The 27,964-nt window shown below is 41.1% G+C and overlaps 2 protein-coding genes and 1 long non-coding RNA gene across 7 annotated transcripts; 1 reads left to right on the top strand and 2 right to left on the bottom strand.

Moving 5' to 3' along the window:
• Positions 1-1,260: 1,260 nt before the first annotated feature.
• MRPL57 (mitochondrial ribosomal protein L57) lies at positions 1,261-2,400 on the bottom strand. 2 transcript variants are annotated; one of them, XM_054446120.2, is made up of 2 exons: positions 2,081-2,400; positions 1,261-1,887 (listed from the first exon to the last, which is right to left on the bottom strand). In XM_054446120.2, the coding sequence occupies exons 1-2, from the start codon at positions 2,322-2,324 to the stop codon at positions 1,574-1,576; spliced, it is 558 nt and encodes a 185-aa protein (XP_054302095.2). In that variant the 5' UTR covers positions 2,325-2,400; the 3' UTR covers positions 1,261-1,573. The 2 variants fall into 2 exon arrangements, with proteins under 2 accessions (XP_054302095.2, XP_054302096.1); XM_054446121.2 differs by having other exon boundaries at positions 2,073-2,121.
• Positions 2,221-26,350, top strand: SKA3 (spindle and kinetochore associated complex subunit 3). Of its 4 annotated transcripts, none has more exons than XM_054446116.2 (9): positions 2,221-2,425; positions 6,112-6,173; positions 6,285-6,450; positions 10,393-10,804; positions 16,912-16,997; positions 18,801-18,886; positions 20,658-20,861; positions 22,632-22,750; positions 23,294-26,347. In XM_054446116.2, coding segments are annotated over exons 1-9 (1,239 nt in total). In that variant the 5' UTR covers positions 2,221-2,322; the 3' UTR covers positions 23,295-26,347. The 4 variants fall into 4 exon arrangements, with proteins under 4 accessions (XP_054302091.2, XP_054302092.2, XP_054302093.2 ...); XM_054446117.2 differs by lacking the exon at positions 23,294-26,347 and adding an exon at positions 22,255-22,376 and having other exon boundaries at positions 2,297-2,425; positions 22,632-22,737; XM_054446119.2 differs by having other exon boundaries at positions 2,378-2,452; positions 23,294-26,348.
• On the bottom strand, positions 19,136-23,016 carry LOC134738002 (uncharacterized). Its single transcript, XR_010123482.1, has 2 exons — positions 22,894-23,016; positions 19,136-21,926 (listed from the first exon to the last, which is right to left on the bottom strand). It is a non-coding gene; the product is annotated as an uncharacterized LOC134738002 (long non-coding RNA).
• Positions 26,351-27,964: the final 1,614 nt, after the last annotated feature.

The following is a 27,964-nucleotide window of genomic DNA, read 5'->3' as shown; positions in this document are numbered from 1 at the left end:
TTCACCATATTGGCCAGGCTGGTCTCAAACTCCTGACCTTGTGATCCGCCCACCTTGGCCTCCCAAAGTGCTGGGATTAGAGGCGTAAGCCACCACACCTGGCTAATTTTTGTATTTTTAGTAGAGATGGGGTTTCGCCATGTTGGCCAGGCTGGTCTGGAACTCCTGACCTCAGGTCATCCTTCTGCCTAAGCCTACCAAAGTGATGGGATTACACAAGTGAGCCACCGTGTGGGCCTCAGCCATACAACTTCGACAAAGTTCTTTGTGTGTCTTCCCAGTCAATCCTGGTTTCTCCTTTATTCTTGTTCCCAGAGACGCAATTCTGATTTTTTTCCCCACCTAAATTTTTTCTGTCGCCCAGGCTGGAATGCAGTGACCCAATCTCGACTTACTGCAGCCTCCACCTCCTGGGTGCAAGCGATTCTCCTGCCTCAGCCTCCTGAGTAGCTGGGATCACATGCCTCACCACCGTACCCGGCTAATTTTGTGTGTTTTCAGTAGAGACAGGGTCTCACCATGTTGGTTGGGCTGGTCTTGAACTTCTGGCCTCAAGTGATCTGCCCGCCTCAGCCTCCCAAAGTGCTGGGATTACAGGCTTGAGCCACCCCGCCTGGCCATATATTATTATTATTTTAGATAGGGTCTCACTATGTTGCCCAAGCTGGACTCAAGCAATATTCCTGAATAGCTGGGACTACATGCAAGCACTACAGCACCCTGCCAAAATAGCTAAAAAATACACCTTCCTGTAACAGTTCTGATAAGTATCTTTTACTTCGTTTATTTTTCTTTTTTGAGATGCAGTCTCCCAGGCTGGAGTGCAGCGGCATGCTCTCGGCTCACTGCAACCTCCGCTTCATTGCAACCTCTGCCTCTGAGGTTCAGGCGATCCTCCCACCTCAGCGTCCCAAGTAGCTGGGATTGCAAGCCTGCACCAACACGCCCAGCTAATTTTTTTTGTATTAGTAGAGATGGGTTTTATCACCTTGGCCAGGGTGGTCTTGAACTCCTGACCTCAAGTGATCCTCCCGCCTTGGCCTCCCAAAGCGTTGGGATTACAGGCGTGAGCCACCGTACCCGGCCTCTTTTACTTCACTTAAATGTCCAATTTTAGTAGTAAAATCCCGGAAAATGTTTTTAGTAGTATGTTTAACTGAAAAGCTCATATTTCCTTTTATTCTGGGCAATTCTTAAGGTAAGCAAACTAATGTTGCATGATAAAGCCCCCATCAAGTATCTCACACTTAAGCAAAGACCTCAAATCATTGTGGCTTTATTGCAGCTTTCCTTCAAAATACCATCTGTGACTGAGGAAATCCCTATCTTCCTATCAGACTAATGAAACGACAGGACAGCAATTAGACTTTTAAGTATTGGAGGCAATTAGACTTTTAAGTATTGGGGGGTTTAGAGCCCTAGATATTCTATATGCAGACTACTCATGTTTGTTTGTTTTAATAAAGACTGGTCCGAAGGCTCATTTTCACAGACGCTACAGTTTTTCAGTTCCAGGACCAGGTAAAGATGGGCAGCCCCGTGATCCATAAAATCCAAGGGTGACGACTCAGGATTAGGACCATTTCTTGGTGACATTGAGATGGTCGAGCTGGTCCGCAATGAATCTATGCGGGGGGAACTTGGAAGTGGCGGCCACCTTTATGGCCTCGAAGGCCTCCCTCCTGCGCACCGCGGCGTGGCCGCGCTCCTGCTCCCGGGTCATGTAGGGCATGCTCAGCCAGTAATGGTTCTCCGCCTCGATCTCTAGGCGGCGGATCATGTTCTGCTTGGCGCGCAACGACACGAACCGCGGCCGCCGGTGCTTCCCGATCCACTGACGGCCGGGAATGCGGCCGCGGCAGAGGAGCGCAGTCAGGAACATAGTGCCTGCGGAAGAGAGGGACGGGCTTTGCGGACACGAACTGGCGCGGCCAGACCTGGAGAGAGCAACGGGCGCGCGCTCCAGCTCACGCCTACGGGAGTTCCCCACCGCCTCCCCTCCAGAGAAGCGGGGAGCCCAGCTAAGGCCAGCAGGCGAAGAAGGAGCTTCCTAGAGAACCGAATTCGCACACCTACTCACCAGCCGCACTGCTCAAGACTCCGCGCCTCCGCGGCCGCCGGCAAACGCTGTGGCGTAAACGCACCCGTCTCGCGAGGTCTCCTGGGGCCTCGGCGAGAGACTTCGGCTCTCGCGAGAGAGGACCGCGCCTGCGCAGAGCCGAGGACGCGTCCGGCGCCGAGAGATTCAAACTAGTGGCGGGAGGCTGTGAGCTGAGCGGTGGGGTCCGCGTACGCCTGGAGTCCTTCCCCGCTGTGCTCAGCATGGACCCTATCCGGAGCTTCTGCGGGAAGCTGCGGTCTCTGGCCAGCACGCTGGACTGCGAGACGGCCCGGCTGCAGCGAGCGCTGGACGGAGAGGAAAGCGGTGCGTGAGGCGGGCGGCCCGGGCACGGTGCGTGGGGTGCGCCGCGGACGGAGGGGCGTGGCGAGTGGACGGTATGTCCCACGGGAACCGCCAGGCACTGACGGCGTGGACGGCTGCCACCCAGGCGCAGGGCGGGTGCTGCGCCTCAATGCTCGGCGTTTGGCGTTAGCGTAGCTCCCGGGCCTGTTTATGGTTTATTCCTAGGAACCCTTGTCGCCTGTCCGTTTTAGACCCATGTAGAACCCAAGGCTCTCTTGAGATAATGAAAGTAGCACTATTGTGTTATGAACAGAGACAGCAGCACTTAATAAAGAACCTAAGTTAACAGATTGAGCTCATAATGCATATACTAATTTATACGTGATATGCTTTCGTCACATACAATATGTGTGCTTGTCAATAAAATACCATGTAAATCTAAACAGTTTCTCTTAGAATCAGGCTATTTAACGTTGTTCTTTACACAATACTTTACACATATAGTGACTTTTTTCTCACTCAGGTGGTCCACAGTTGCAGTAAACCTCTGTGTTTTTCCCGCTAAACCATGTTACCAACACAAACACTAGTACTCAACAGTGCTGGGGTTTAAAAAAATATGTTTATATAAATAAAGCAAAATTCACCATTTCCCTTTTTATTAGAGATTTTTTTAATTGTTGAAAAAGTAGTTCAGAATTTGGAATTATTTCATAAATGTCATAATTGTAATGTGCTTTAAAATATTACACCCTGCAGACTACTTTTACTTTAATTATATAATGAATGATCTCCAGTCACTTGAAAATATCTATTTCTGCCGGGCGCGGTGGCTCACGCCAGTAATCCCAGCAGTTTGGGAGGCTGAGGCGGGCGGATCACAAGGTCAGGAGATCGAGACCATCCTGGCTAACACGGTGAAACCCTGTCTCTACTAAAAATACAAAAAATTAGCTGGGCGTGGTGGCGGGCGCAGGTAGCCCCAGCTACTCGGGAGGCTAAGGTAGGAGAATGGCGTGAACCCGGGAGACGGAATTTGCAGTGAGCCGAGATCGGCCACTGCACTTCAGCCTCGGCAACAGAGCAAGACTTCGTCTCAAAAAAAAAAAAAAAAAAAAATTTGGCCGTGCACGGTGGCACAAGCCTGTAATCCCAGCATTTTGGGAGGCCGAGATGGGTGGATCGCCCGAGGTCAGGAGTTCAAGACCAGCCTGGCCAACGTGGTGAAACCTCGTCTCTACTAAAAATACAAAAAAAAATTAGCTGGACATAGTAGCGGGCGCCTGTAATCCCAGCTACTCGGAGGCTGAGGTGGGAGAATCGCTTGAACCCTGGAGGCAGAGGTTGCAGTGACCCGAGATCGCGCCACTGCACTCCAGCCTGAGCGACAGAGTGAGACTCCATCTCAGAAAAAAAAAAATTATCTTCAGATGGCCATTAGGAATGTGAAAAGACATCAATTTCATTAGTCATCAAGGAAATGCAAATTAAATCTCAATGTAGTACAGTTGCATACCCAGCAGGATAGCTAAAACGAAAAAGAGAAAATTACCAAGTGTTTGGAAAGATGTGGAACAAATGCACTTCTTTTTGTTGTTGTTGTTGTTGTTGGAGCAGTACGCACTTTTTTTTTCATTTTTTAAAATTATTATTATACTTTTAAGTTCTAGGGTACATGTGCACAATGTGCAGATTTCTTACGTATGTATACATGCGCCATGTTGGTGTGCTGCACCCATTATCTTGTCATTTACATTAGGTATATCTCCTAATGCTATCCCTCCCCCCTTCCCCCACCCCATGACAGGCCCCGGTGTGTGATGTTCCCCTTCCTGTGTCCAAGTGTTCTCATTGTTCAATTCCCACCTATGATTGAGAACATGCGGTGTTTGGTTTTTTGTCCTCGCGATAGTTTGCTGAGAATGATGGTTTCCAGATTCATCCATGTCCCTACATAGGACATGAACTCATCCTTTTTTATGGCTGCACGTGGTGTATATGTGCCACATTTTCTTAATCCAGTCTATCATTGATAGACATTTGGGTTGGTTCCAAGTCTTTGCTATTGTGAATAGTGCGGCAATAAACATAAGTGTGCATATGTCTTTATAGCAGCATGATTTATAATCCTTTGGGTATATACCCAGTGATGGGATGGCTGGGTGACATGGTATTTTTAGTTCTAGATCCTTGAGGAATTGCCACACTGTCTTCCACAATGGTTGAACTAGTTTACACTCCTACCAACAGTGTAAAAGTGTTCCTATTTCTCCACATCCTCTCCAGCACCTGTTGTTTCCTGACTTTTTAATGATTGCCATTCAAACTGATGTGAGATGGTATCTCATTGTGGTTTTGATTTGCATTTCTCTGATGGCCAGTGATGACGAGCAGGAACAAATGCACTTCTTATGCACTGCTGGTGGGAGTGCGAACTGTAAAAATCATGTTGGAAAACTAGCAGTATTTACTGAAGTTGAGCATATGCATAACATATAATCCAGCACTTTTTCTAAGTCTCTTAACATACAGAAATATGAATACATTGGTACCAAAGACATGTTCTAGGAAGTTCAAAGCAAGAGTATTCATAATAGTTCCAAACTAGGCACAATCCAAAGTGTTTCAACAATAGAATAAATAAATTTGGTATCACGCAGTGGAAATACTACACAGTAATGAACATGGATTAGATTATGAACGTGGAAGAATGTAACAGTTGAGTGAAAGAAACCAGTCACAAAAGAGTACATATTGTATGAGTCCATTAAATCAAGTTCATAAGTGACAAAACTGCTTCATGGTGTTAGAAATCAGGGTAAGGTGGCCGGGTGCGGTGGCTCACGCCTATAATCCCAACACTTTGGAGGCCGAGGTGGGTGGATCACTTGAGGTCAGGAGTTCAAGACCAGCCTCACCAACATGGTGAAACCCCCGTCTCTATTAAAAATATAAAACTAGCCAGACGTGGTGGCGCACACCTGTAGTCCCAGCTACTTGGGAGACTGAGGCAGGAGAATCGCTTGAATCCAGGAGGTGAAGGTTGCAGTGAGCCAAGATCGCACCATTGCACTCCAGCCTGGGCAACAAGAGCGAAACTCCATCTCAAAAAAAGAAAAAGAAATCAGGCTAAAGTTTACCCTTGGGGGGAAGGGAGAGACTATAAGAGGGCTTCTAGAGTTCTACTAAGGCTCTGTTTATCCTTCTGTTTCTTGAGCTGAGGGCCAGTTGTGCAGGTATGCTCATTTTATAAAGTTCATTAAACTATATACTTAGGATTTGTATGTTTCTCAGTATGTATGTTATACAGTCATGTTACTTAATGGGGATATATTCTGAGCAACGTTAGGCAATTTTGTTATTGTGCGAACATCATAGAGCATATGTAACACAAACGTAGATGATAAGACCTACTCCATATCTAGGCTATATGTGTAGCCTATCGCTCCTAGGCCACAAACCTGTATAGCATGCAACTGCATTGAATACTGTAAGCAACTGTAACATTATGGTAAGTATTTGTGTATCTAAACATAAAAAAGGTACAGTAAAAAATATGGTATTATCTTATGGTACCACTGTCATATGTGATCTGTCATTGACCAAAATGTCATTATAATGTACATGATTGTATACTAAATATTCTTTTTTTTCCTCCTTTTCCTTACATTTATTGGACTTTTTTTCTTTCAATATTCATATTGAAGACTTTGAAGATTATCCAATGAGAATTTTATATGACCTTCATTCAGAAGTTCAGACTCTAAAGGTATCACTCCTACAATATTGATTTATTATTTTTCTGTGGCAAGTAATTTTTTTATCCTAAATTTAGTCAGAAGTTAGAGAAATTAAAATGTACTTTCTTTATTCATAAAAGGATGATGTTAATATTCTTCTTGATAAAGCAAGATTGGAAAATCAAGAAGGCATTGATTTCATAAAGGCAACAAAAGTACTAATGGAAAAAAATTCAATGGATATTATGAAAATAAGAGAGCATTTCCAGAAGTATGGATATAGTCCACGTGTCAAGAAAAATTCAGGTTTGAATAACTTCATTTTAAAGCATTTGTTTTAGTATTGAGGAAACAAGGCACATGATTAACTCAGACAACTGTAGGCTTGGCTTTGGTTTTTAGTTCTAGCTCTGTCGTTATCTGACGCTTATTTGATAAATATTTAGTCAACTCTCACTGTGTGGTGTGCTTTTGGAGTGCTAATCAGGGGTGTAATATAAAGACAGTCCTTGCTCTCCTTTCCAAAATGCCAAATGAAAGCTAGCACAATGCTAGATTTAGCTCATTTAGGCTAGATGGCCTATTTAAATGAAAAACTACAAGATAAATCTTCAAAACTTGGGATAGGTGGCTTCTAGTTAGCCCTGCCAATAAAAGCTGAGAGACCTCAAGGCATGTTATTTCATTTTTCTTGTTCACAGTGTTCTCTTGCATAGAAAGAGATATTGGCTATAAAATTTGATGAAGTCCTTTTTTGATTCTAAAATTTTAATAAAGGGCAGTCTATCATAGTGGTTTAGAATTTGGAGCCAAAATGCCTGAGTTCAAATCTGTATTCCACCACTTAATAGCTGTACTATTATCTTTGTCAAGTTACTTAACCTTGTGCCTCAGTTTCTCATTTGTAAAGTGGGAATGTTTAGTATATCTATCTCATGAGATTGTATAAGGATTAAATAAGATAAAGTTGCTTAGAGCAGTGCCTAGCATGTCAGTCACCTAAGGTTAATTATTAACTGTTATTGTTATGCCCATACCTCTGAATGACTAACTTCAGTGTCTTCATTTCTTTTTTTTTTTTTTTTTTTTTTGAGATGGAGTCTCGCTCAGTCGCCCAGGCTGGAGTGCAGTGGCGCGATCTCGGCTCACTGCAAGCTCCACCTCCCAGGTTCACGCCATTCTCCTGCCTCAGCCTCCTGAGTAGTTGGGACTACAGGGGTCTGCCACTATGCCCGGCTAATTTTTTTGTATTTTTAGTAGAGACGGGGTTTCACCGTGTTAGCCAGGATGGTCTCGATCTCCTGACCTCGTGATCCGCCCATCTCGGCCTCCCAAAGTGCTGGGATTACAGGCGTGAGCCACAGCGCCCGGCCCAGTGTCTTCATTTCTATTATTAAATTGAACAAGTATGTATTGAGGATGTGTGTGGCAAGTAAGTTAAACAGTCCATGTGAGACGGGCACAGTGACTCATGCCTGTTATCCCAGCAGTGTGGGAGATTGAGGCAGGAGGATCACTTGAGGCCAGGGCTACATAATAGACTCTGTCTCTACAAAAAATTCTTTTACAAAATTAGCTGGGCATGGTGGTGCACATTTGGAGTCCCAGCTATTCAGGAGGCTGAGGCAGAAGGGATCCCTTAAGCCCAGGAGTTCAAGGCCACAGTGAGCTACTATCACGCCACTGCACTCCAACCTGCATGACAGAGCAAGACCCTGTCTCAATAAATAAAATACATACATATATACCTACATACAAACAACCCATACCACCACCACCACCCCCCCACATGGAATCATAGAATTCAGTTGACTTTGGTGTGAAAGAGCCACAGATTCAAATACTGGCTTCACGAGTTATTACATGCGTGACCTTGGGTAATTTCTCTAAGTTGCTTTTTCCTCACTTATAAGATGGGGATAATAATATCTCCCTATGGAGTAGTGATAATGATGATTTATTAATCTCTGAAATGACAGCCCTGTGATCATCAGTAGGTTTTTGGCAACTCTTGTAGCATTTCTCGAAAGTAACAGAAAGCATAATGCCAAAACAACTCAGTGACTCAGAAACTCTTCAAAGGAACAGAAACTATGAAATCAAAATATAAAACTTTAGAGATTTAAACTCCAGGCTTTTAAAACAAAACAAAACAAACAAGAAAGTATATAACCGGCCAGGCACGGTGGCTCATGCCTGTAATTCCAGCACTTTGGGAGGCCAAGGCGGGCAGATCACCTGAGGTTAGGAGTTCGAGACCAGTCTAGCCAACATGGTGAGACCCTGTCTCTACTAAAAATACAAAAATTAGCTGGGTGTGGTGGCGTGTCCCTGTAATCCCAGCTACTCGTTAGGCTCATACAGGAGAATTGTTTGAACCCAGGAGGCAGAGGTTGCCATGAGCTGAGATTGCACCACCACACTCTAGCCTGGGTGACAGAGCAAGAGTCCATCCCCACAAAAAAAAAAGTATATAACCTATTATTAATGGTTGAGAAACTGTATATCTTTGAAATGCTCTCCTGTTATTTTTCTCAACTAGGTGTTTTATATAGGTGTTCCAGGCTAACTTAGGATACAAACTTATCTTTATATAGCAGTCTTTGCTATTTAGCTGAGGCATCTGGAAGTTACGAATCTAAAATAATATCATACTCTGTGTTAAATCTGGAACACAATTGATTCCATACTGTCATGAAATTTTAAAATACAGTTTCAGGCCAGGTGCAGTGGCTCACGCCTGTAATCCCAACGCTTTGGGAGGCTGAGGCAGGCGGATCACTTGAGCCCAGGAGTTCAAGACCAGCCTGGGCAACATGGCGAAACCCTATCTCTATAAAAAGTACAAAAAATTATCTGGGCATGGTGGCACATGTCTGTAGTACCAGCTGCCTGGGAGGCTGAGGTAGGAGAATCACCTGAGCCCAGTGTTGTGGGTGTGACTAGCTGGGGCTAGTGTCGCAGGTGGTAAAGGAATTTACCAAGACAGTTGTAGGTAGAGAAAGGCAGATTTATTAGCGAAAGTATGAAAATAACATTGCAAGGTTGCAATGGGCAGTACAGCAGAGAAGGGGCTGTCTGCAAAGAGGCAGAGGCTGAAGGGAAGTTTCATAGGGTCATGCTGGAGGCGGGCTAGGTACAGAACAAGGTTGTTGTGACCAGGCATGGTGGCTCACATGTGTAATCCCAGCACGTTGGGAGGCCGAGGTGGGCAGATCACTTGAGCTCAGGAGTTCTAGACCTGTCTTGGCAACATGGTGAAACCCTATCTCTACCAAAAATACAAAAAATTAGCTGGCATGGTGGTGCGTGCCTATAGTCCCAGCTTTGGAGGTTGAGGCTGCAGTGAGCCGAGATTGCCACTGCACTCCAGCCTGGGGGACAAAGTGAGACCCTGACTCAAAAATAAAAATATTAAAAAAAAAAAGGAACAACGTTGTTGTGCCTGCAGGTTGTTTGTGATTAGCCTTTTCTCAGAACAGTTGTTCATTGTTCTCCCCAACCTGGGGCCTTCCCCCATTGTTGCCTACTTATCTGTGATTGTGCCACTGCACTCCAGCCTGGGCAACAGTCAAAGCTACAGAAAATATATTCTGATGCTCACTAAAGTCTGAGGAAAAAAAAAAAAAAAGAAAATATTAAGAAAAACTAGTAAATCACATTAAGGATGTAAGAAAATTGGACTTTTATTTGTGAATATTAATTTTTCATCTTGTAACACTTTAACTTGCTTTCCTTCTCTAATGTATAATCACATTGGGATATGGGTGCACAAGAGACACATGTCAGAACTTTATTAAAGGGACAATTGAAATAACATTTCAGCTGAGTGTGGTGGCTCATGCCTGAAATCCCATCACTTTGGGGGGCCAAGGCAGGAGGATCATTTGAGCCCAGGAGTTTGACACCAGCCTGGGCAACATGATGAGACCCCATCTCTACAAAAAGAAATTTAAAAATTAGCTTAGCATGGTGGCACACCGGTAGTCCCAGCTACCCCAGGGGCTGAGATGGGACGATCACTTGAGCCCAGGAGGTCGAGGCTGCAGTGAGCTGTGATCACACCTCTGTACTCCAGCCTGGGTGGCAGAGCGAGACTCTGTCTCAATAAATACTAAATAAAATGTCTAGACAATCAGAACTTTTGCCGACTTGGGTAATTTCAGATAAGCTGTTATCTGTTGTTTTTGTAAACATGAAATTTTCCATTTTGATGTTTGACCAGAATATTCTGATTTTTCCTCCTAGTACACAAGCAAGAAGCCATTAACTCTGACCCAGAGTTGTCTAATGGTGAAAATTTTCAGAAGACTGATGTGAAAGATAATCTGTCTGATCCTCCTGTTGCAAGCAGTTGTATTTCTGAGAAGTCTCCACGTAGTCCACAACTTTCAGACTTTGGACTTGAGCGGTACATGGTATCCCAAGTTCTACCAAACCCTCCACAGGCAGTGAACAACTATAAGGAAGAGCCCATAATTGTAACTCCACCTACCAAACAATCACTAGTAAAAGTACTAAAAACTCCAAAATGTGCACTAAAAATGGATGATTTTGAGTGTGTAACTCCTAAATTAGAACACTTTGGTATCTCTGAATATACTATGTGTTTAAATGAAGATTACACAATGGGACTTAAAAATGTGAGGAATAATAAAAGGTAAGCAGCCCTGTTAAAAGGCATATTTTATCTAGCTTTCTAAACCTTTTGTATTTATTGATTTTTTTCCAGAAGAAATATAATGTTTCAGACAACATTTTTGCTTTGAAAAGTTTTCAGATACTTATTTATTTATTTTATTTCAATAAGTTTTAGGGGAACAGATGGTGTTTGGTTACATCAATAAGTTCTTTTTTTTTTTTTTTTTTTTTTTTTCTGAGACAGAGTCTCGCTCGGTCGCCCAGGCTGGAGTGCAGTAGCACGACCTCGGCTCACTGCAAACTCTGCCTCCTGGGTTCACGCCGTTCTCCTGCCTCAACCTCCCGAGTAGCTGGGAATACAGGCACCCGCCACCACGCCTGGCTAATTTTTTTGTATTTTTAGTAGAGACGGGGTTTCACTGTGTTAGCCAGGATGGTCTCGATCTCCTGACCTCATGATCCGCCTGCCTGGGCCTCCCAGAGTGCTGGGATTACAGGCGTGAGCCACCGTGCCTGGCCAATAAGTTCTTTAGTGGTAAGGTTTTCAGATACTTTATATTACAGATCTTCTCGAATCACCAATACTATCAATAAAGTGTTAGCTGTCAGTTTCTTCAGGTGAGAGACTATAGAAGAAGTGATAAGGGCCTGAAAAAAGATGATATTTGTAGGGATAGAAAAGAGGGAATAAAATTAAAGGGGTAAAATTAGTAAGAACTTGTGATTGATTTGCTATGGAGACATGGGAAAAGAGGATGATCTAGGATAAACCCCAAGTTTCTGTTTTGTTGTTTGGGATGATGTTAGAACAAGAAAAGAATACCTGGAGTATGGGGGGATAGGTGATGTGTTTACATGTTGATTTTGACATTGGTAGTGCCTCTTCATGCTTAGGCATTCTAATATCAGTTTAAAGCTCAGTGAAGAATTCAGTGCTAAACTAGATTTGGGAGTCATTAGCATGGAAATGGTGATTAAAACCGTAAGAATTACAATGAAAATACCACTTATCAAAGTAGCCAAGTAGTGTCTATAGATAAATACTTATCATTAAAAACTGTTACTATTAAAGAAGGAAAATAAACATTCATGTCAAAGAAAAAACCCCCACAACTCTGGGGAAAAAAACTCTGGGGAAAAAAACACTAAAGATAAAATTTTAATCCAAAAGATTTTTAAGAGTAGAATTGATAAACCTAAGAACTGGTCCTTATCTAAACATAAATACAAATAAGAGCATTAAGAACTAAGGACTATATTGTGTGTTTTGTTTGTTTTGTTTTTCAGACGGTCTTGTTCTGTCCCCCAGGCTGGAGTGCAATGGCTCGATCTCAGCTCACTGCAACCTCCGCCACTGGGTTCAAGTGATTCTCGTGCCTCAGCCACCTAAGTAGCTGGAATTGCGGGTGCACACCACTACATTTGGCTAATTTTTGTATTTTTAGTAGACACAGGGTTTCACCATGTTGGCCAGGCTGATCTTGAACTCCTGGCCTCAAGCGATCCACCTGCCTCGGCCTCCCAAAGTGCTGGGTTTACAGGCGTGAGCCACTGTGCCTGGCCTATGTTTTTATTTTTCTAAGCTATCAGAAAATATCATAGGGTATAGTATTGGGAAATTTGAAAATTTCAGATAAAGTTTTGGAAAATAATACAAAATAATAAAAATTGACTTGAAGTAGAAAACCTGGGTAGACCAGTAATCAGAGAAGAAAACTGAAAAATTATCAGATAACAGGCCAGGCACAGTGGATCACTTGAAGTTAGGAGTTCAAGACCAGCCTGGCCAACAGGATGAAACCCTGTCTCTACTAAAAATACAAAAAATTAGCTGGGTCTGGTGGAGGGCGCCTATAATCCCAGCTACTTGGAAGGCTGAAGCAGGAGAATTGCTTGAACCCAGGAGGCAGAGGTTGCAGTAAGCTGAGATCACACCACTGCACTCCAGCCTAGACAACAAGAGCAAAACTCTCCAAAAAAAAAAAAAAAAAAAAAAAAGTTATCAGATAACAAGCTCCAAAAAGCTCTGAGCATAGATGGTGTTCTGGTTGAACCCTTTCTAATGTTATGTCGTGTCATGTTATTGTTTTGAGACAAGGTCTTGGTCTGTTTCCAGGCTGGAGTGCAATGGGGCAATCTCAGCTCACTGCAACCTCTGCCTCCTGAGTTTAAGTGATTCTCGAGCCTCAGCCACCTGAGTAGCTGGGACTGCAGGCATGAGCCACCATGCCTGGCTAATTTTTCTATTTTTAGTAGAGATGGGGTTTTGCCACGTTGCCCAGACTGCTCTTGAACTCCTGGGCTCAAGTAATCCACCTGCCTCAGCCTCCCAGAGTGCTGGGATTACAGGTGTGAGCTACCACGCCCAGCCTAACATCATTCTTGATGCTCTGGCCAGTGTAATGAGATAGGAAATAAGAAATATTTCTGTGTTGCACTTCTAGGCCATTTTGTACCTAGGCAACTCAAGAAAATCACATGAAAAATGAATAGAAATAATAAAATTCAAGTAAGAGGCTGATAGAAGATATATATTTTGTATAGTTACACAGGGCAACTCTTTCTTTATATATTTATTTATTTATTTTTAGAGACAGGTTCTTAGTCTGTCACCCAGGTTGGAGTGCAGAGGCATTGTCATAGCTCACTGCAGCTTCGACTTCCCAGACTCAAGCAGTCCTCCTGCCTCAGCTTCCCAAGGAGTAGGTGGGACTACAGGTATGGACCACCATGCCTGCCTAATTTTTTTTTTTTTTTAACTTTGTGTAAAGACAGGGTCTCACTGTGTTGCCCAGGCTAGTCTCTAAGTCCTGGCCTCAGGTGATCCTGAAGGTATTTTTGAAGTAAAGATGATTCAGTAAATTATACTGGAACAATTCGTTAACTGGAAAAAAATCAAGTCGTCTCTGCCTCAAGTCAACATAAAATATAGATAGATCAAAAAGATAAATATTTAGATAAATTATTTAAAAAGTAAAAGAAAATATAGATTAAGTTATCTGTTTAAACAGTGAAAGTATATTGCAATTACCAATATGTTTGTAATTGCAAGAAACTTGTAAATTAATTGACATGATTAGACATCTTAATGATATTTGTTTATTCTATTCAGAAATATGGAAGGGAACATGAGTCAGGCATAGTGATTCATGCCTTAGTCCCACCTGCTTGGGAGGCTGAGGTGGGAGAATCACATGAACCCGGGAGTTTGAAACCAGCCTGCACAACATAACTAGATCCCACCTCTAAAAAAATAAAAATAAAATAAATAGACTGGAACATGAAGCATATACAGGGCAAAAAATAAACCAAGAAAATAATTGCATTGAGGGCTATTACACACATACTGATAAAAAACCACTAACACACCAAAGCAGCCTAGGCAATGGATAGGAATAGATATGACTAATAAATATTTTAAAAACAGCTTTGTCTATCAAAATAGTACAAAGCATATTTGTTTTAACTGTTAGAAGAGTACAATGAAACATGTGTTCATATGTCATTGTCAGGAATGTATCGTGGAAAGAGTTGATTCTTAAATGTTTAAAACCTTTTACCCAGTCATTTTACCTCTACGAAAACTTGACAAACATTTTGGCACAGTAGTGTTTATTACAGCCTTATTTTAAATGGGGAGAATTGGAAATAACCAAAATAACTAACAGTAGAAAGTAGTTAAATTATGGCATGACATCAAAGCTAGAAATCATAGTAAAGAATATGGATAGATTTAATCGCATACAAAATTTAAACCACTATATCATAAAATATTTGACCAACGACAAAGCAGGAAAAGTTTTATAACATGATAAAATAAATATATGTGCATATATATGTTACATAGATACGTAACATGTTTTAAAAACCCATATGCAGTAATTAGTGAAAGACAGACATCCCAGTTTTTAAAACGAGCAAAGACATGAATTAACAAAAGAAGAGGCCGGGCGCGGTGGCTCACGCCTGTAATCCCAACACTTTGGGAGGCCAAGGTGGGTGGATCACTTGAGGTCAGGAGTTCGAGACCAGCCTGGCCAACATGGTGAAACCCTGGCTCTACTAAAAATACACAAATTAGCCAGGCGTGGTGACGGGCGCCTGTAGTCCCAGCTACTCGTTAGGCTCATAGAGAATTTTTTGAACCCAGGAGGCGGAGGTTGCAGTGAGCTGAGATGGTGCCACTGCACTCCAGCTTAGATGACACAGTGAGACTCCATCTCAAAACAAAAAAACCCCAGAAGAAATACAATTGACCAATAAGCATATGAACACTTTTAGCCTTGCAGGTAATGAAGGAAATTCAAATAAAAAAATGAGATGTCATTTTTCAACTATCCAGATGCATATTTGGATAAAACATATCCAGATGTTTTTATTTCCAAATTTTAACTAGGCTTGTTAATGTTAAGAGAGAGAATACCAAAAAAGACAGGTTATATTCAGTGTTGATAAGACATAAGAAAATGCTTTTATAATAATGCTGGTGGCCACTGGTGAATCTTTCTTAGGGAAAATTGTCAGTGTATATAAAAGCTTTTATGAAATTTTACTTAAATGAACAAATTCAAGGAAAACAAAGTATGCAGTTACATATATATATATAAAACACTTATTTATAGTTCAAAAGTTCAAAAGCACAAAAATTATATTAAGAGTACACAAGTAGTTAAAGTACCAAGCAAATCTAGACAGAAATTTCCCTCTGTAGGGCAGAGATGGGTACCAAGTTGGGAAGCTTCCATAGAGGACTACACAGGTACTAGTAGTAGTCTTTCTTTCTTTCTTTCTATTTTTAGAGACAGGGTCTCACTGTCATATTTTGGTTCTTTCCAGTTTTCCCCTATTATAAATAAGCTGTAATAAATACTACTATGCCAAAATGTTTGTTGAGTTTTCTTAGAGGTAAAATGACTGGGTAAAAGGTTTTAGACATTTACAAATCAACTCTTTCCATGAAACATTCCCAACACCCAGGCTAGAGTGCAGTGGCAGGATGATAGCTCACTGCAGCCATGAACTGGGTTCGAGTGGTTCTTCCACCTCAGCCTCCTGCGTAGCTGAGGCTACAGGTATGTGCCGCAACTCCCAGCTAATTTTAATTTTTTTTATTTTTTGTAGAGATGGAGTCTTGGTATGTTGCGCAGCCTGGTCTCCAACTCATACCCTGAAGAGATCCTCCCACTTTGGCCCTGCAACAGGCATAAGCCACTATGCCCAGCCCTTTTATTTTTAGAAATTTTGTACAACATATATATTCTTTTGTATATGTGCCATACCGTATACACACTTTTAAAAAAATGTTTTACACAATGACCAGGCGTAGTGGCTCACACCTGTAATCCACACCTGTAATCCCAGCACTTTGGGAGGTCAAGGTGGGTGGATCACCTGAGGTCAGGAGTTCGAGACCAGCCTGGCCAACATGGTGAAACCCTGTCTCTACCAAAAAAATACAAATATTAGCCAGGTGCAGTGGTGTACGCCTGTAGTCCCAGCTACTCGGGAGGCTTAGATGGGAGAATCGCTTGAACCTGGGAGGTGGAGGTTGCAATGAGCCGAGATAGCACCACTACACTTCAGCCTGGCGGCAGAGCAAGACCGTGTCTCCAGAAAAAAAAAAAAAAAAAAAAAAGTTTACACAAGATGTTAAAGACAGCATGGGTCATTATGTTTAAATTCCAAACTGGAAACTTGTAAGTGAAAATCAATCCTGAACTATCTTGTATTCAGTGATATTCTCTTTATAACTATTTTACAGACATCTGTGTAATTGGCTAGGACAATGATAATCATATGACAGGATTAGTCATTTTAGTCTTAAAAAAATGGCAAGTTTTTAATCTATATGTGTACACTGGTTATAAAATTCCACTTTAGGATCTTGAAGCCCCATGAGTTACATAGTTCCCTTTTTGAACTAATAAGTTGAACTTAATGGTCCTTAACCTTTTTGTACCATGGATATATATTAGAAAAAAGAAAAGAATTTGTTTCATGGGACTTCTATACCATAAAGCATAACTGAATGTTTGTCCAAACTTGATATTTAGTAAGGTTAAATTTTTTCCCAGAGATTGAATGTTAACTTTTTTAACCTTGTAATTTCCCTATGAATCACACCAGTGAGGAGGCCATAGATACAGAATCCAGGCTCAATGACAATGTTTTTGCCACTCCCAGCCCCATCATCCAGCAGTTGGAAAAAAGTGGTAAGTATAAGAATCGAGTTACTTCTCAGGAACATTTTTCCCAAACTATCTTTGAACAAAATTGATTTCATCATCTTAGACATTCTAATAGTTTTCTTCATCTGTTTAATTCCTAACATTGGATTACATTAAGTACCATTTCATTCAGCATGATTTTGTCCAAGAGAAAGAAAATTTCCTGGTATGTTTTTAATACTCTTGATTATATTCAGTATTTGTCAGCTTGTTATTAACATTTTAATTTGAAACATATATTTATTCACCAATCTTTTGATGTAGAGCCATAGTACTTTTTCTTTTAACCTATTGATTAGAGTTGTACATTATCTTTCTTATATAAACCACGCACGGAATACATCAGCTGCCAATTTAAATTTTGCTTTCTTTTGAATAGCTCAGTAACTTAAAAGAAAATTTTCATACAGTGTTTTCATATTTGTCCCAGCAAACATGAAGACATTGGTGTTCATGAAAAAGCAAAATAAAATCCTAGAGTTTTATGATTTTTTTGTTTTGTTTTCTTTGAGACAGGGTCTCACTCTGTTGCCCAGACTGGAGTGTAGTGGCACAATCTTGGCTCACTGCAGCCTCAACTTCCCAGGCTCAAGCAATCCTCTCAAGTAGCCAGGACTACAGGCACACACCACGACATCCAGCTAATTTTTGTATTTTTTGTATAGATGGGGTTTCACCATGTTGCCCAGGCTGGTCACAAATGTAGACAACTCATTGCAACCTCCGCCTCTTGGGCTCAACCAGTCCTCCCACCTCAGCCCCCATGTAGCAGGGACTACAGGCGTACACCACCATGCCCAGCTAATTTTTGTATTTTTTTGGTAGAGGGGTTTCACCATGTTGCCCAGGCTGGCCTCAAACTCCTGGACTCAAGCGATCTGCCCACCTTGGCCTCCCAAAGCACTTCATCCTTTTTAATTGATGAATAGTATTCTACTGTATATATGAGCCATATTCATTTGCTGATTAAGAGGTAGTGCTTTTATTTTTTATTATTATAGGCAGTGCCCTAAGGAAATTTTCCCTTGTGCATATGTGTGTTTCTCATATCTAGGAGTAGAATTGCCAGGTCAAAGGACATGCACATTTTTACTTATTCTAGAAAATGCTGAATAGTCAGCTAAGAGTGGCTGTTAAGATATATCTTCTCACTAGTGGTGTTGAGTTCCTGTTTCTCCGTCTTTTCCAGTACTTGATGATTTTTAGACTTAAGATATTTTGCCAGTTAGATTGTTTTTCTAACATATTTACCTTTTCTCTTTGTTGTTTTTTAAGGTTGCCTCGATGATACTATGTGTTCTAGATAGCAATTGTCTACATATGCATGGGTCTCTCTTGTCTATATATGCATGGGTCTGTCTTGTTCTTATCTTTAATTTTTCCATTCCTGGTTAATGTACTGTTTTTAACTACTGTACCTTTGGAGTAAGTCCTGCCATCTTGGAAGGCAAGTGACCTGTTCTCCCTCTTCCTCCTCCTTTGTCAGAAGTTTGATAATTTTCTCCATAAAGGTTTTACACCATTTTTAATAGATATATTTGTAGGTATCTTGTCTTTCTTGCTACTGTGAAAAGTATCTTTTTTCAAATTATATGTGTAATAGTGTGTTGCTTTTATGTTTAATATATATTACAACACAGATATTTGTTATTGTGTATTACTCTTGCATCCTTGCTGAACTTTATTAGTGCTAATGATAATTACATATGTAAATATGAGATTTTTTTCCTGTCCAGTTAAGCATTCTATAGTTATAATTTTTTAATGACCATTTTATGTGTCTTTTAGATGCCGAGTATACCAACTCTCCTTTGGTACCTACATTCTGTACTCCTGGTTTGAAAATTCCATCTACAAAGAATAGCATAGCTTTGGTAACTTTCCATGAAATTGAAAGCCACAATCTTTCTCCTAAAGACTCAAATACATTACTGCTTGCAGGCTCAAAGAGTCTGTTTAGAAGACATGGATGAATCTAGCTTTTAGGAGTGTATTTACAGTGCATTTCTGGAGGGTAGCTTGGCAGCATAAATCAATTGCTCTAAAAAATATTTTTCATACCCTTAAACCATATCTCAGAATTTTTTCTAAGGCAAATTGGGACAAAGATTTAAAACAAGTCATAGAGTAAGGAACAGCATTATTTATAAGCACAAAACATGGGAAACAGTATAAATATCGAATGATACCAAGGAACTAAAACACAGCAAGGCATATCCATAAGATCAGGTGTTACGTATACTATCATGTTTTGAAAAACAGATGAGAGCATATAAAAAGAATGTTTTCAAGAAATATTAATCATATGGAAAATGATGTGTGTGTATGTTCACACACATATATATACACATATTTTAAGGAAAAAGTGGATAGAAACAGCAAAGTGTAGTTATCTCTGGGTGATAAAATTATGGGTGATTTTGTGCTTTTTTTACCTAAATTTTACCAACAAATAAATTTAATCAGATTTCATCAAATCAAAACCTTATCCCTCTTTAGTCAGTAGGGTGACTTAACCAATGCTGTAGAAAACCAATACTGTATTAGGGTATCCAATAGAATTTTCTATAATGATGGAAATGTTTTATAGTCTGCACTGTCCAATATGGTAGCCTCTAATCACGTTATTGAGCACTGAAAATGTGTCTAGTATATCTGAAGAACTAATATTTAACTCTTTAAACTTTATTTAATTTTAATTAGCTTAAAATTTAATTTAAAGAGCCCCATGTGGCTGTGGCTACTATATTGGACAGTGCAGCTGTGGATGAACACAGGGCTGTGTTACCAATTGAAGTATCAGGTTATCTGCCTGTTAGTACCTGCCATTTACAATTAATCTACTCCTTATGTTCACGTGGAAGGTACCCTACTGAGGTGACACTCTATCCTCTCTGTTAACTCTGACCTGAGAGAGATGAAGCAACTTACCCAATTGGCTGATTTACCATGAATAATCTGCATACTAAACTTACCTCTGATCTGCTTTCTTCCTTTTGGGAGGGCATGTGGTAACATTTGTTCATGCTGTGATTTTCGTCTGACTACACTCACTGTTGCCTGAGATGGGGTGGGAGTATCCATCTAAATCTTTGGTTCATTCTATTTAGTTATGACATTAAGCGTTTTTTTGTTGTTGTTGTTTTTTTGAGACGGAGTCTCACTCTGTCACCCAGGCTGGAGTGCAGTGGCGCAATCTTGGCTCACTGCAACCTCCGCCTCTGGGTTCAAGCAATTCTCCTGCCTCAGTCTCCTGAGTAGCTGGGATTACAGGCATGTGCCACCACACCTGGCTAATTTTTTGTATTTTTAGTAGAGACGGGGTTTCACCATGTTGGCGAGGCTGGTCTCAAACTCCTGACCTCATGATCGGCCCACCTCGGCCTCCCAAAGTGCTGGGATTACAGTCGTAAGCCACCGCACCTTGCTGACATTAAGCTTTAACTCAGCCTTTATTAGTAATGAAGATGATATTTTGTCCTCTGTATGCCATTTGTTCTTGATTTTGTTTAGAACTTGGTCAGAGAAGATGGGGCATATTGGGGCCTATTAGAGACCCCAATAGAACTAACAAATGATTAACTATTTTTATTTACTACATTATGTTATATTACCATAATTTAATGGTTTATTTTTATTCAACAGGTATCCACAAATTACCCATTATCAAAAACAAATAGTTCATCAAATGATTTGGAAGTTAAAGATCATACTTCGTTGGTTTTAAATTCAGACACATGCTTTGAGAATTTAACAGATCCCTCTTCACCTACGATTTCTTCTTATGAGAATCTGCTCAGAACACCTACACCTCCAGAAGTAACTAAAATTCCAGAAGATATTCTCCAGGTTATTTTTCCAGGCTATTTTTTTTTTCTGATATTCTTTTCAAAATGAAATATTTAAAGACCTGAAACTGCATATAAACTGTCTTATTTATCATTGGGCTAATGTGCTAATTTTGGTGATGAGAAAATCTAAATTCTGACCTTATTTTCTAATACTTGTTCAACTGTGGTTTCCATGTCGATCATGGTTCCATTAGAAGTGTTGCTGGCAAAGTCAGAAAAGTCATTTACCCTACAATTTCGCAGAGCCAGGGTATCATGAATTACATACCAGTGTTTCTTGAACTTGAGACTTCTTGGACCTCAGTTTAAGAAACACTGATTGATGTATATTAGAATATAGTCATGTGCTGCATAACATTTTGGTCAGTGATGGACTGCATATGCCACAGCAGTCATAAGATTATGATACTGTATTTTTACTGTACATTTTCTGTGTTTAGATATACAAGTACTTATCACTGTGTAGCAAGTGCCTGCACTATTCAGGACAGTTACATGCTGTACAGGTTTGTAGCCTAGGAGCAATAGGCTATACCATATAGCTTAGGTGTGTAGTAGGGTATACCATCTAGGTTTGTGTAAGTACTGTGATGTTCACACACGATGAAATCACCTAATGCATTTCTCAGAATGTATCCCTATTGTTAAGTGATGCCTGACTGTATCTGATTCTTTAGTATTTAACAGCAGTTACCATTAGTCTACTAATAACTTATAACAACTGCCAATTCTAAATAACCAGTCTGATTCTTTGACAGTCCCCCTCCTTAATAGAAGTTACAGTGTTTGGCAATTATTACTTACACGTGTGGAATTCTTAATAGCCATTCTAGAAATCTTCCTGACTTACGGAGACGCATGAGAAAGATAAATCACTTAGGAAAATACTCAGATGCCATTAGAACTGACTCATGCTAGGATATCAATAAAGTACTTGTTATCCTTTTTTCTCTGTCTTTGCTTTTCTGGAAGATATAATTGCATGAAGAAAGAGCATCTTCTGTCTTTATGAAAATTATATAGTTTCCACTTCCCAATGGTTGCTTCATCTCTCCTTATTTCTCTGTAAAAGGAAAGAAGCCTTATATTTACGATATCACCCCTTTATGCAAGAAAAAATTATAGCTGATACTTCATGTTCTCCTTTCATAATTTTTATAATTGATGACCTTCCTTTTGAGCATTCATTTTACATCTTTCCTTTGTGTATTTTCCCTAACATCTTTGTTAAGGCTTAATTTCCTCTCAGGGATATATTGCTACTTGTTTTCACTAACCTCAGTCAGAATACATTTTAGGTTTTAAAAATCAGTCCTTCGCATCCAAGTTAAATTTCTACTATCTCCATCTTTTCATTGCTGTTAGCATGTCTTTTTTTTTTTTTTTTTTAGACCGAGTCTCGCTCTCTCTCCCAGGCTGGAGTGCGGTGGCATGATCTCAGCTCACTGCAACCTCCGCCTCTGGGGTTCAAGTAATTCTTGGGCCTCAGCCTCCCGAGTAGCTGGGATTACAGGTGTGTGCCACCACTCCTAGCTAGTTTTTGTATGTTTAGTAGAGACGAGGTTTTACCTGTTGTCCAGGCTGGTCTCGAACTCGTGACCTCAAGTGATCCACCTGCTTTGGCCTCCCAAAGTGCTGGGTCTATAGGCGTGAGCCACCATGCCTGCCCCATAGCTTTTATTGAACATTTTATAACTGCTTCCAAATTTAGGTTATGTTGTTCATATGGCTCGATAAAAAGGAATTTGTTTTTTTTTTTTTTTTTTAGCTTTTATCAAAATACAACTCAAACCTAGCTACTCCAATAGCAATTAAAGCAGTGCCACCCAGTAAAAGGTTCCTTAAACATGGACAGAACATCCGAGATGTCAGCAACAAAGGAAACTGGTGAGTATGTTACCTTTGTAAAGAAAGTTCGTGTGTTCTTTGAGGAGGACATTTAAAAATTAACATTTGACCATCCTGGCCAACATGGTGAAACCTCGTCTCTACTAAAAATACAAAAATTAGCCAGGTGTGGTGGTACACACCTGTAGTCCCAGCTACTCAGGAGGCTGAGGCAGGAGAATCGCTTGAATCTAGGAGGCAGAGGTTGCAGTGAGCCGAGATCGTGCCGCTGCACTCCAGCCTGGCAACAGAGCAAGACTCCATCTCAAAAAAAAAAAAAAAAAAAAAAAAATTGAATATTAGTAAAAATTTTGTTTTTAATTGACATTTGCCAGCTTAAGTTAATAGCCTGTCTCTATCTTTTGATATAGAACTTGTGATCCCTGAATCTCAGATTCCCGAATTATCCAGTTTAATGATATCAGTGGGAATCTATCCTCAATTATTTTATAAGTATAAAATATATAGCCATAGTATTGTGTCATTTGTCTTAATGGCTTTTAATTTTATTAAATTGATATTTGTTATTTGTATCTGTTGCAGAAATTCCAGTGGATCTATCCATTACAGAAACTGAATAGAATGAGATGAAAGCTGAGCTGGACCGATTTTATCATTCACATTCCCCTGCCTCTGTCCCCCTTTAAACATTGACCCATTTTAAAGACAGACATGAACATTAACATCATAATACGCTTTTTATGAAGTTTCGATAAGGTTTAACCTTAGTCTTGTGGACATGTAGTCCAGTCATTCACTCTTTAAGTATTATTAGTGTTTCATTGATACTAAATTACCCAGCTTAATCAACAGAATGGTTTAAGTAGTACCAGGAAGTAGGACAAGTAATTTTAAAAATATAAAGGTGTTTGCTACTCAGATGAGGCCACCCCTGACCTTCTGGCCAGGGAGACATTGCTGCCAGCCAGCTCTTCCTTCCCATCATCTCCTTTCAGGACCGTCCCACACCTTTTACTTCCTCAGTGCTGTCTGAAGATGCAGTTGCTGTTTGCAAACAACAGGAACACCAGTTAAACTAATTAGGAAAACAGGGAGATTTCCAGGCCTGGGTACCTATATACTGTGACCATTGGAGGTGGAGACAGGTCTCAATAGTTGGAACCAGGAACTCTGCTGTCAGGTTGTGAGTTTTGTTTCTCTTTTCTCCCAGCTTTTCACTGTGTGGGGGTCTTTTCTCTCATGTCAGCTCTTTCTATCACATGGCAGCTGACCTCTCACACTCCACTCTGCAGCTTGGACACCCAGTAGACCCTGAATTTCACTCTCTCTAAAAGGTTCTGAGGGCTCATCCTGGGCCAGGGGCCCTCCTGTGCACTGTTAGCTATGGCCACGGGAGCCTCCGGAGCTGCCTGGTAGCTTCAGGCTGACCTGCTTATCAAGCCTACGAGTCTTCTGATTTAAGTACAACTGGAAAGTATTATCTAATTAAGTTCATGATAGTGCTTTTGGAGAACTTGTCAAATTACAGCCAATGAGAAAATAAGGACCTAGCATACTGTGGAGAACCATTAAAAATTTGAGAAGAAACAACAAGTATTATGTCAACTTACTTCAAAGGCTTAGTTTTGGGAATTTGATGCAGTAAAGATTACCCTGTTTTATGATTGTTCCTTGAAAGTCAAATGGGGGACCTGTCCATTGTGCTCTATTAATCTTGTCAGAAAACTGTCACCAAAACAAACTTGATTTTGTCCTTGTTCTAGGAGTTACTGGGTAGTTGTAACTATAATTTTTGTTAAATATAATGTAAAATAAAATGTTAAGATACTTAGTTTTGTTTTTCAAAGTAAAGCTCTAGTCAGCCTTATGTATGCCATTGACTCTGAAATGTATACCAGCCTTTCACTGTGTACCGTGTGTATATAAATCCACAGAACCGGATGAGCTGCTTAGGGAGGGAATATATTCAAAGTGTACCAAGGACCAAATCCTGGAGTTCTCCCAACTTCAGAGGATGGAAAGGGGCAGGGTAATCTAGCAAAGGAGACTGAGAAGAGGCCAGTGAAGTAGGAAGAAAGTATTTCAAGGAGAGTGATGATTCTGTGAATATTGCTGAGAATTCAAATAAAAAGAGGACTGAGAATTGACTGTTGGGTTTGGCAAAGTCGATGTTATTGACAACACTGATTAATTTTGATGGAGTGCTGGTACTGGAAGTCTGTAGTGGATGGAAGAGAAAACAGCTGAGGAGGTAAAACAGTGGCTTTAGACAGCTCTTTTGAGGAGTTTTGCTAAAGAAGGGAGGCGAGAGAAGGGGTAGTAGCTATAAGAGGTTATGTAGTGAAGAGGTTTTTTAAAGATGAGTGTATTAGTCTGTTCTCACGCTGCTAATAAAGACATACCCAAGACTGGGTAATTTATAAAGGAAAGAGGTTTAATGGACTCACAGTTCCACATGGCTGGGGAGGCCTCACAATCATGGCAGAAGGCAAAGGGGGAAGCAAGACACGTCTTTCATGGTGGCAGGCAAGAGGGCATGTGCAGGGGAACTCCCCTTTATCAAACCATCAGATCTCGTGAGACTTATTCACTATCATGAGAACAGCATAGGAAAGACCCGCCCCCATGATTCAGTTACCTCCCACTGCATCCCTCCCATGACGTGGGAATTATGGGAGCTACAATTCAGGTGACATTTGGGTGAGGACACAGCCAAACCACATCGATGGGCAATAAAGACTGTTAAGCATTTCTGATTATCTGCAAGGGAGCACCAGTTGTTTAGTGGTGGCCCCTCAGTTTGTCCAAGTCATATTTCCCTAACCCTTACCACCTCCCTCCTGTGATCCTAGTTTCTGTTTCTTAGAACTGATGCTTCCAGCTTGTCAAGCTTCAAATATTGGGATCTTTCAAGTGTGTCTTCCCACTGCTCTTAAAATGAAATCCAAGATCCTTATTTTGGCTTACATGGCCCTACGTGATTTGACCCCAGCTTGCTTCTCCCTCCTGCCCCTTGTGCTCCAGCCACACCACCCTCTTCCACTCCGTTCTTCCTGCCCCCGGGCCTCACACAGGCTGCTCTCATCCTGGAATACTTTTTCCCACCCACTGTGCTAACACTCCCTCATCCTTAATTGGTGGACACTTGATGTTTTTGTCTGCCCCCCAACTACTGCCCTTAAGAACCTACAGGCCAGCTCCAGGCTCAACCAAGCAACATCACAACTTCTGACCACACTGGTCAAGTCAGGTCAATGAAAGCCCATTCTGGGACTGGGGAAGTACTGGGAAAGAGCAGCACACTTCTGGAGATGCAGAGGTACAGCTGGAGCCGTGAAGGGAGGGCCAGCCTGTGGAGGAGCCCTCGCAACAGAGTTGAGGTGGTGTTGGAGCTCAAGGATCAGCTGGGCCTGAAGTCAGCTAGCTCTACCCTGGACTTTTCTGTTAAATGATGCATAAATTCCTTGCCCTTGAGCCAGCTGGAGTTTTCTGTTACTTCAGACTTTGAGCCCTGGCTAATATGCTCTCAGATTAAGTATCATTTTATCAAAGACTTTGCCTATCTTCCTGGTTTAAAAGAGATTTTCCCCCTTAGTTCTTTCTCAGCACCTTATTCTCGTCCTTCATAGTTATTTGGTAGAATTTAATAAATTCTATTTAATAAAATATTTGGGTATACATTTATTTAATACTTGTCTTCCCCACTGGACCACAAAAGCTCAATGAGGGCAAGGACCTTGTTTGCTTGCTTTGTCCATTACCCGAGCACCTAGCAGTTTAAAAGGTTTATTGTGTGAATTAGTGATTACATCAAAGAGTTGAGATCTTACAATGCCAGGCATGGTTCTAAATGCTATACATTTATTAACGTGTGTAATTCACTCTTTGAGGTAGGTACCCAATTTCTCAAATGAGGAAATTGAGGCTTTAATGATTAACTTTCCATGTCCGATTTCCCATCCCAAGTCTTGTTTGTTGCCAAGCCCTACGGTGGCTCCGTCTTTTAACATCTTTCTACCACTACCCAGATTCTCACCTGGATTATTACAATTCTTTAGAATTATCTGATACTCCTCTTTATCTGGAACTCCTGCCAAAGGTCAGTAGGTGAGTGCTTTACTGATTGTGAGCTCATCGTTTCCTCTTTTGTTCATGCTGTGCACTTTATTGGAGTGTAGATCCCACTCCACTTTTAGAAGTTGAACAAGCTTAAATGCCATCTGTAGAAAACCTTTCATTATCCTACCACAGTTTCAGTAGCAGTTCTTTCTTGTGACATTTTTCTGTCCACCTTTTATCAATATTTGCACCTTTTCCTCACTAGACTAGACTAAGATTTTGAGGAAGGATCTGCATCTGTGTCAAATCTTTGTATTGCCAGGTTCATAGCATCTGGTACATAAAACAGGCACTCATCTAAAATTTTCAAGGATTTTTGAATATCCCTCAGAAGGTTCATGTCATTCTTGTTTTGTTGTTTTGTTTTTTGAGCCTCCCTCTGTTGCCCAGGCTGGAGTGCAATAGTGAGATCCTGGCTCACTGCAACCTCTGCCTCCCAGGTTCAAGCGATTCTCCTGCCTCAGCCTCCCAAGTAGCTGGGATTACTGGCGTGTGCCACCACATCTGGCTAGTTTTTGTCTTTTTAGTAGAGATGGGGTTTCACCATGTTGGTCAGGATGGTCTCGAACTCGACCTCGTGATCTGCCCACCTCAGCCTCCCCAAGTGTTGGGATTACAGGCGTGAGCCACCGCGCCCGGCCCACTTCATTCTTAAATTGCTCTAATTTCATCAAATTCCGTTTTTTTTTTTTTTGAGACGGTATCTCGCTGTCACCCAGGCTAGAGTGCAGTGGTGCAATCTCTGCTCACTGCAACTTCTGCCTCCCAGGTTCAAGCAGTTCTTCCACCTCAGCCTCCCGAGTAGCTGGGATTACAAGCACGCGCCACCACGCCTGGCTAATTTTCGTATTTTTAGTAGAGACGGGGGTTTCACTGTGTTGCCCAGGCTGGTTTTGAACTCCTGACCTCAGGTCATCTGCCAACCTCAGCCTCCCAAAGTGCTGAGATTACAGGTGTGAGCCACTGCACCCGGCCAAATCCTGGTTAAATTTTCTTATGAGTTAGTTGTAACTGGGTTGACATAGTACCGAGGGTAGAGCAGGAAATTCTAAACAGCTGAAGGCACAAATTGAAGAGGCTAGAAATACCACCTTTTTTCTCTTTAAAATAGATTACCTTTACTGAATATTCACT

This window comes from Pongo pygmaeus, chromosome 14, assembly GCF_028885625.2.
Source record: "Pongo pygmaeus isolate AG05252 chromosome 14, NHGRI_mPonPyg2-v2.0_pri, whole genome shotgun sequence".
Taxonomy (NCBI): Eukaryota; Metazoa; Chordata; class Mammalia; order Primates; family Hominidae; genus Pongo; species Pongo pygmaeus.
The sequence above is the reverse complement of the archived record's forward strand: the minus strand, read 5'-3'. Positions and strand labels throughout refer to the sequence as shown.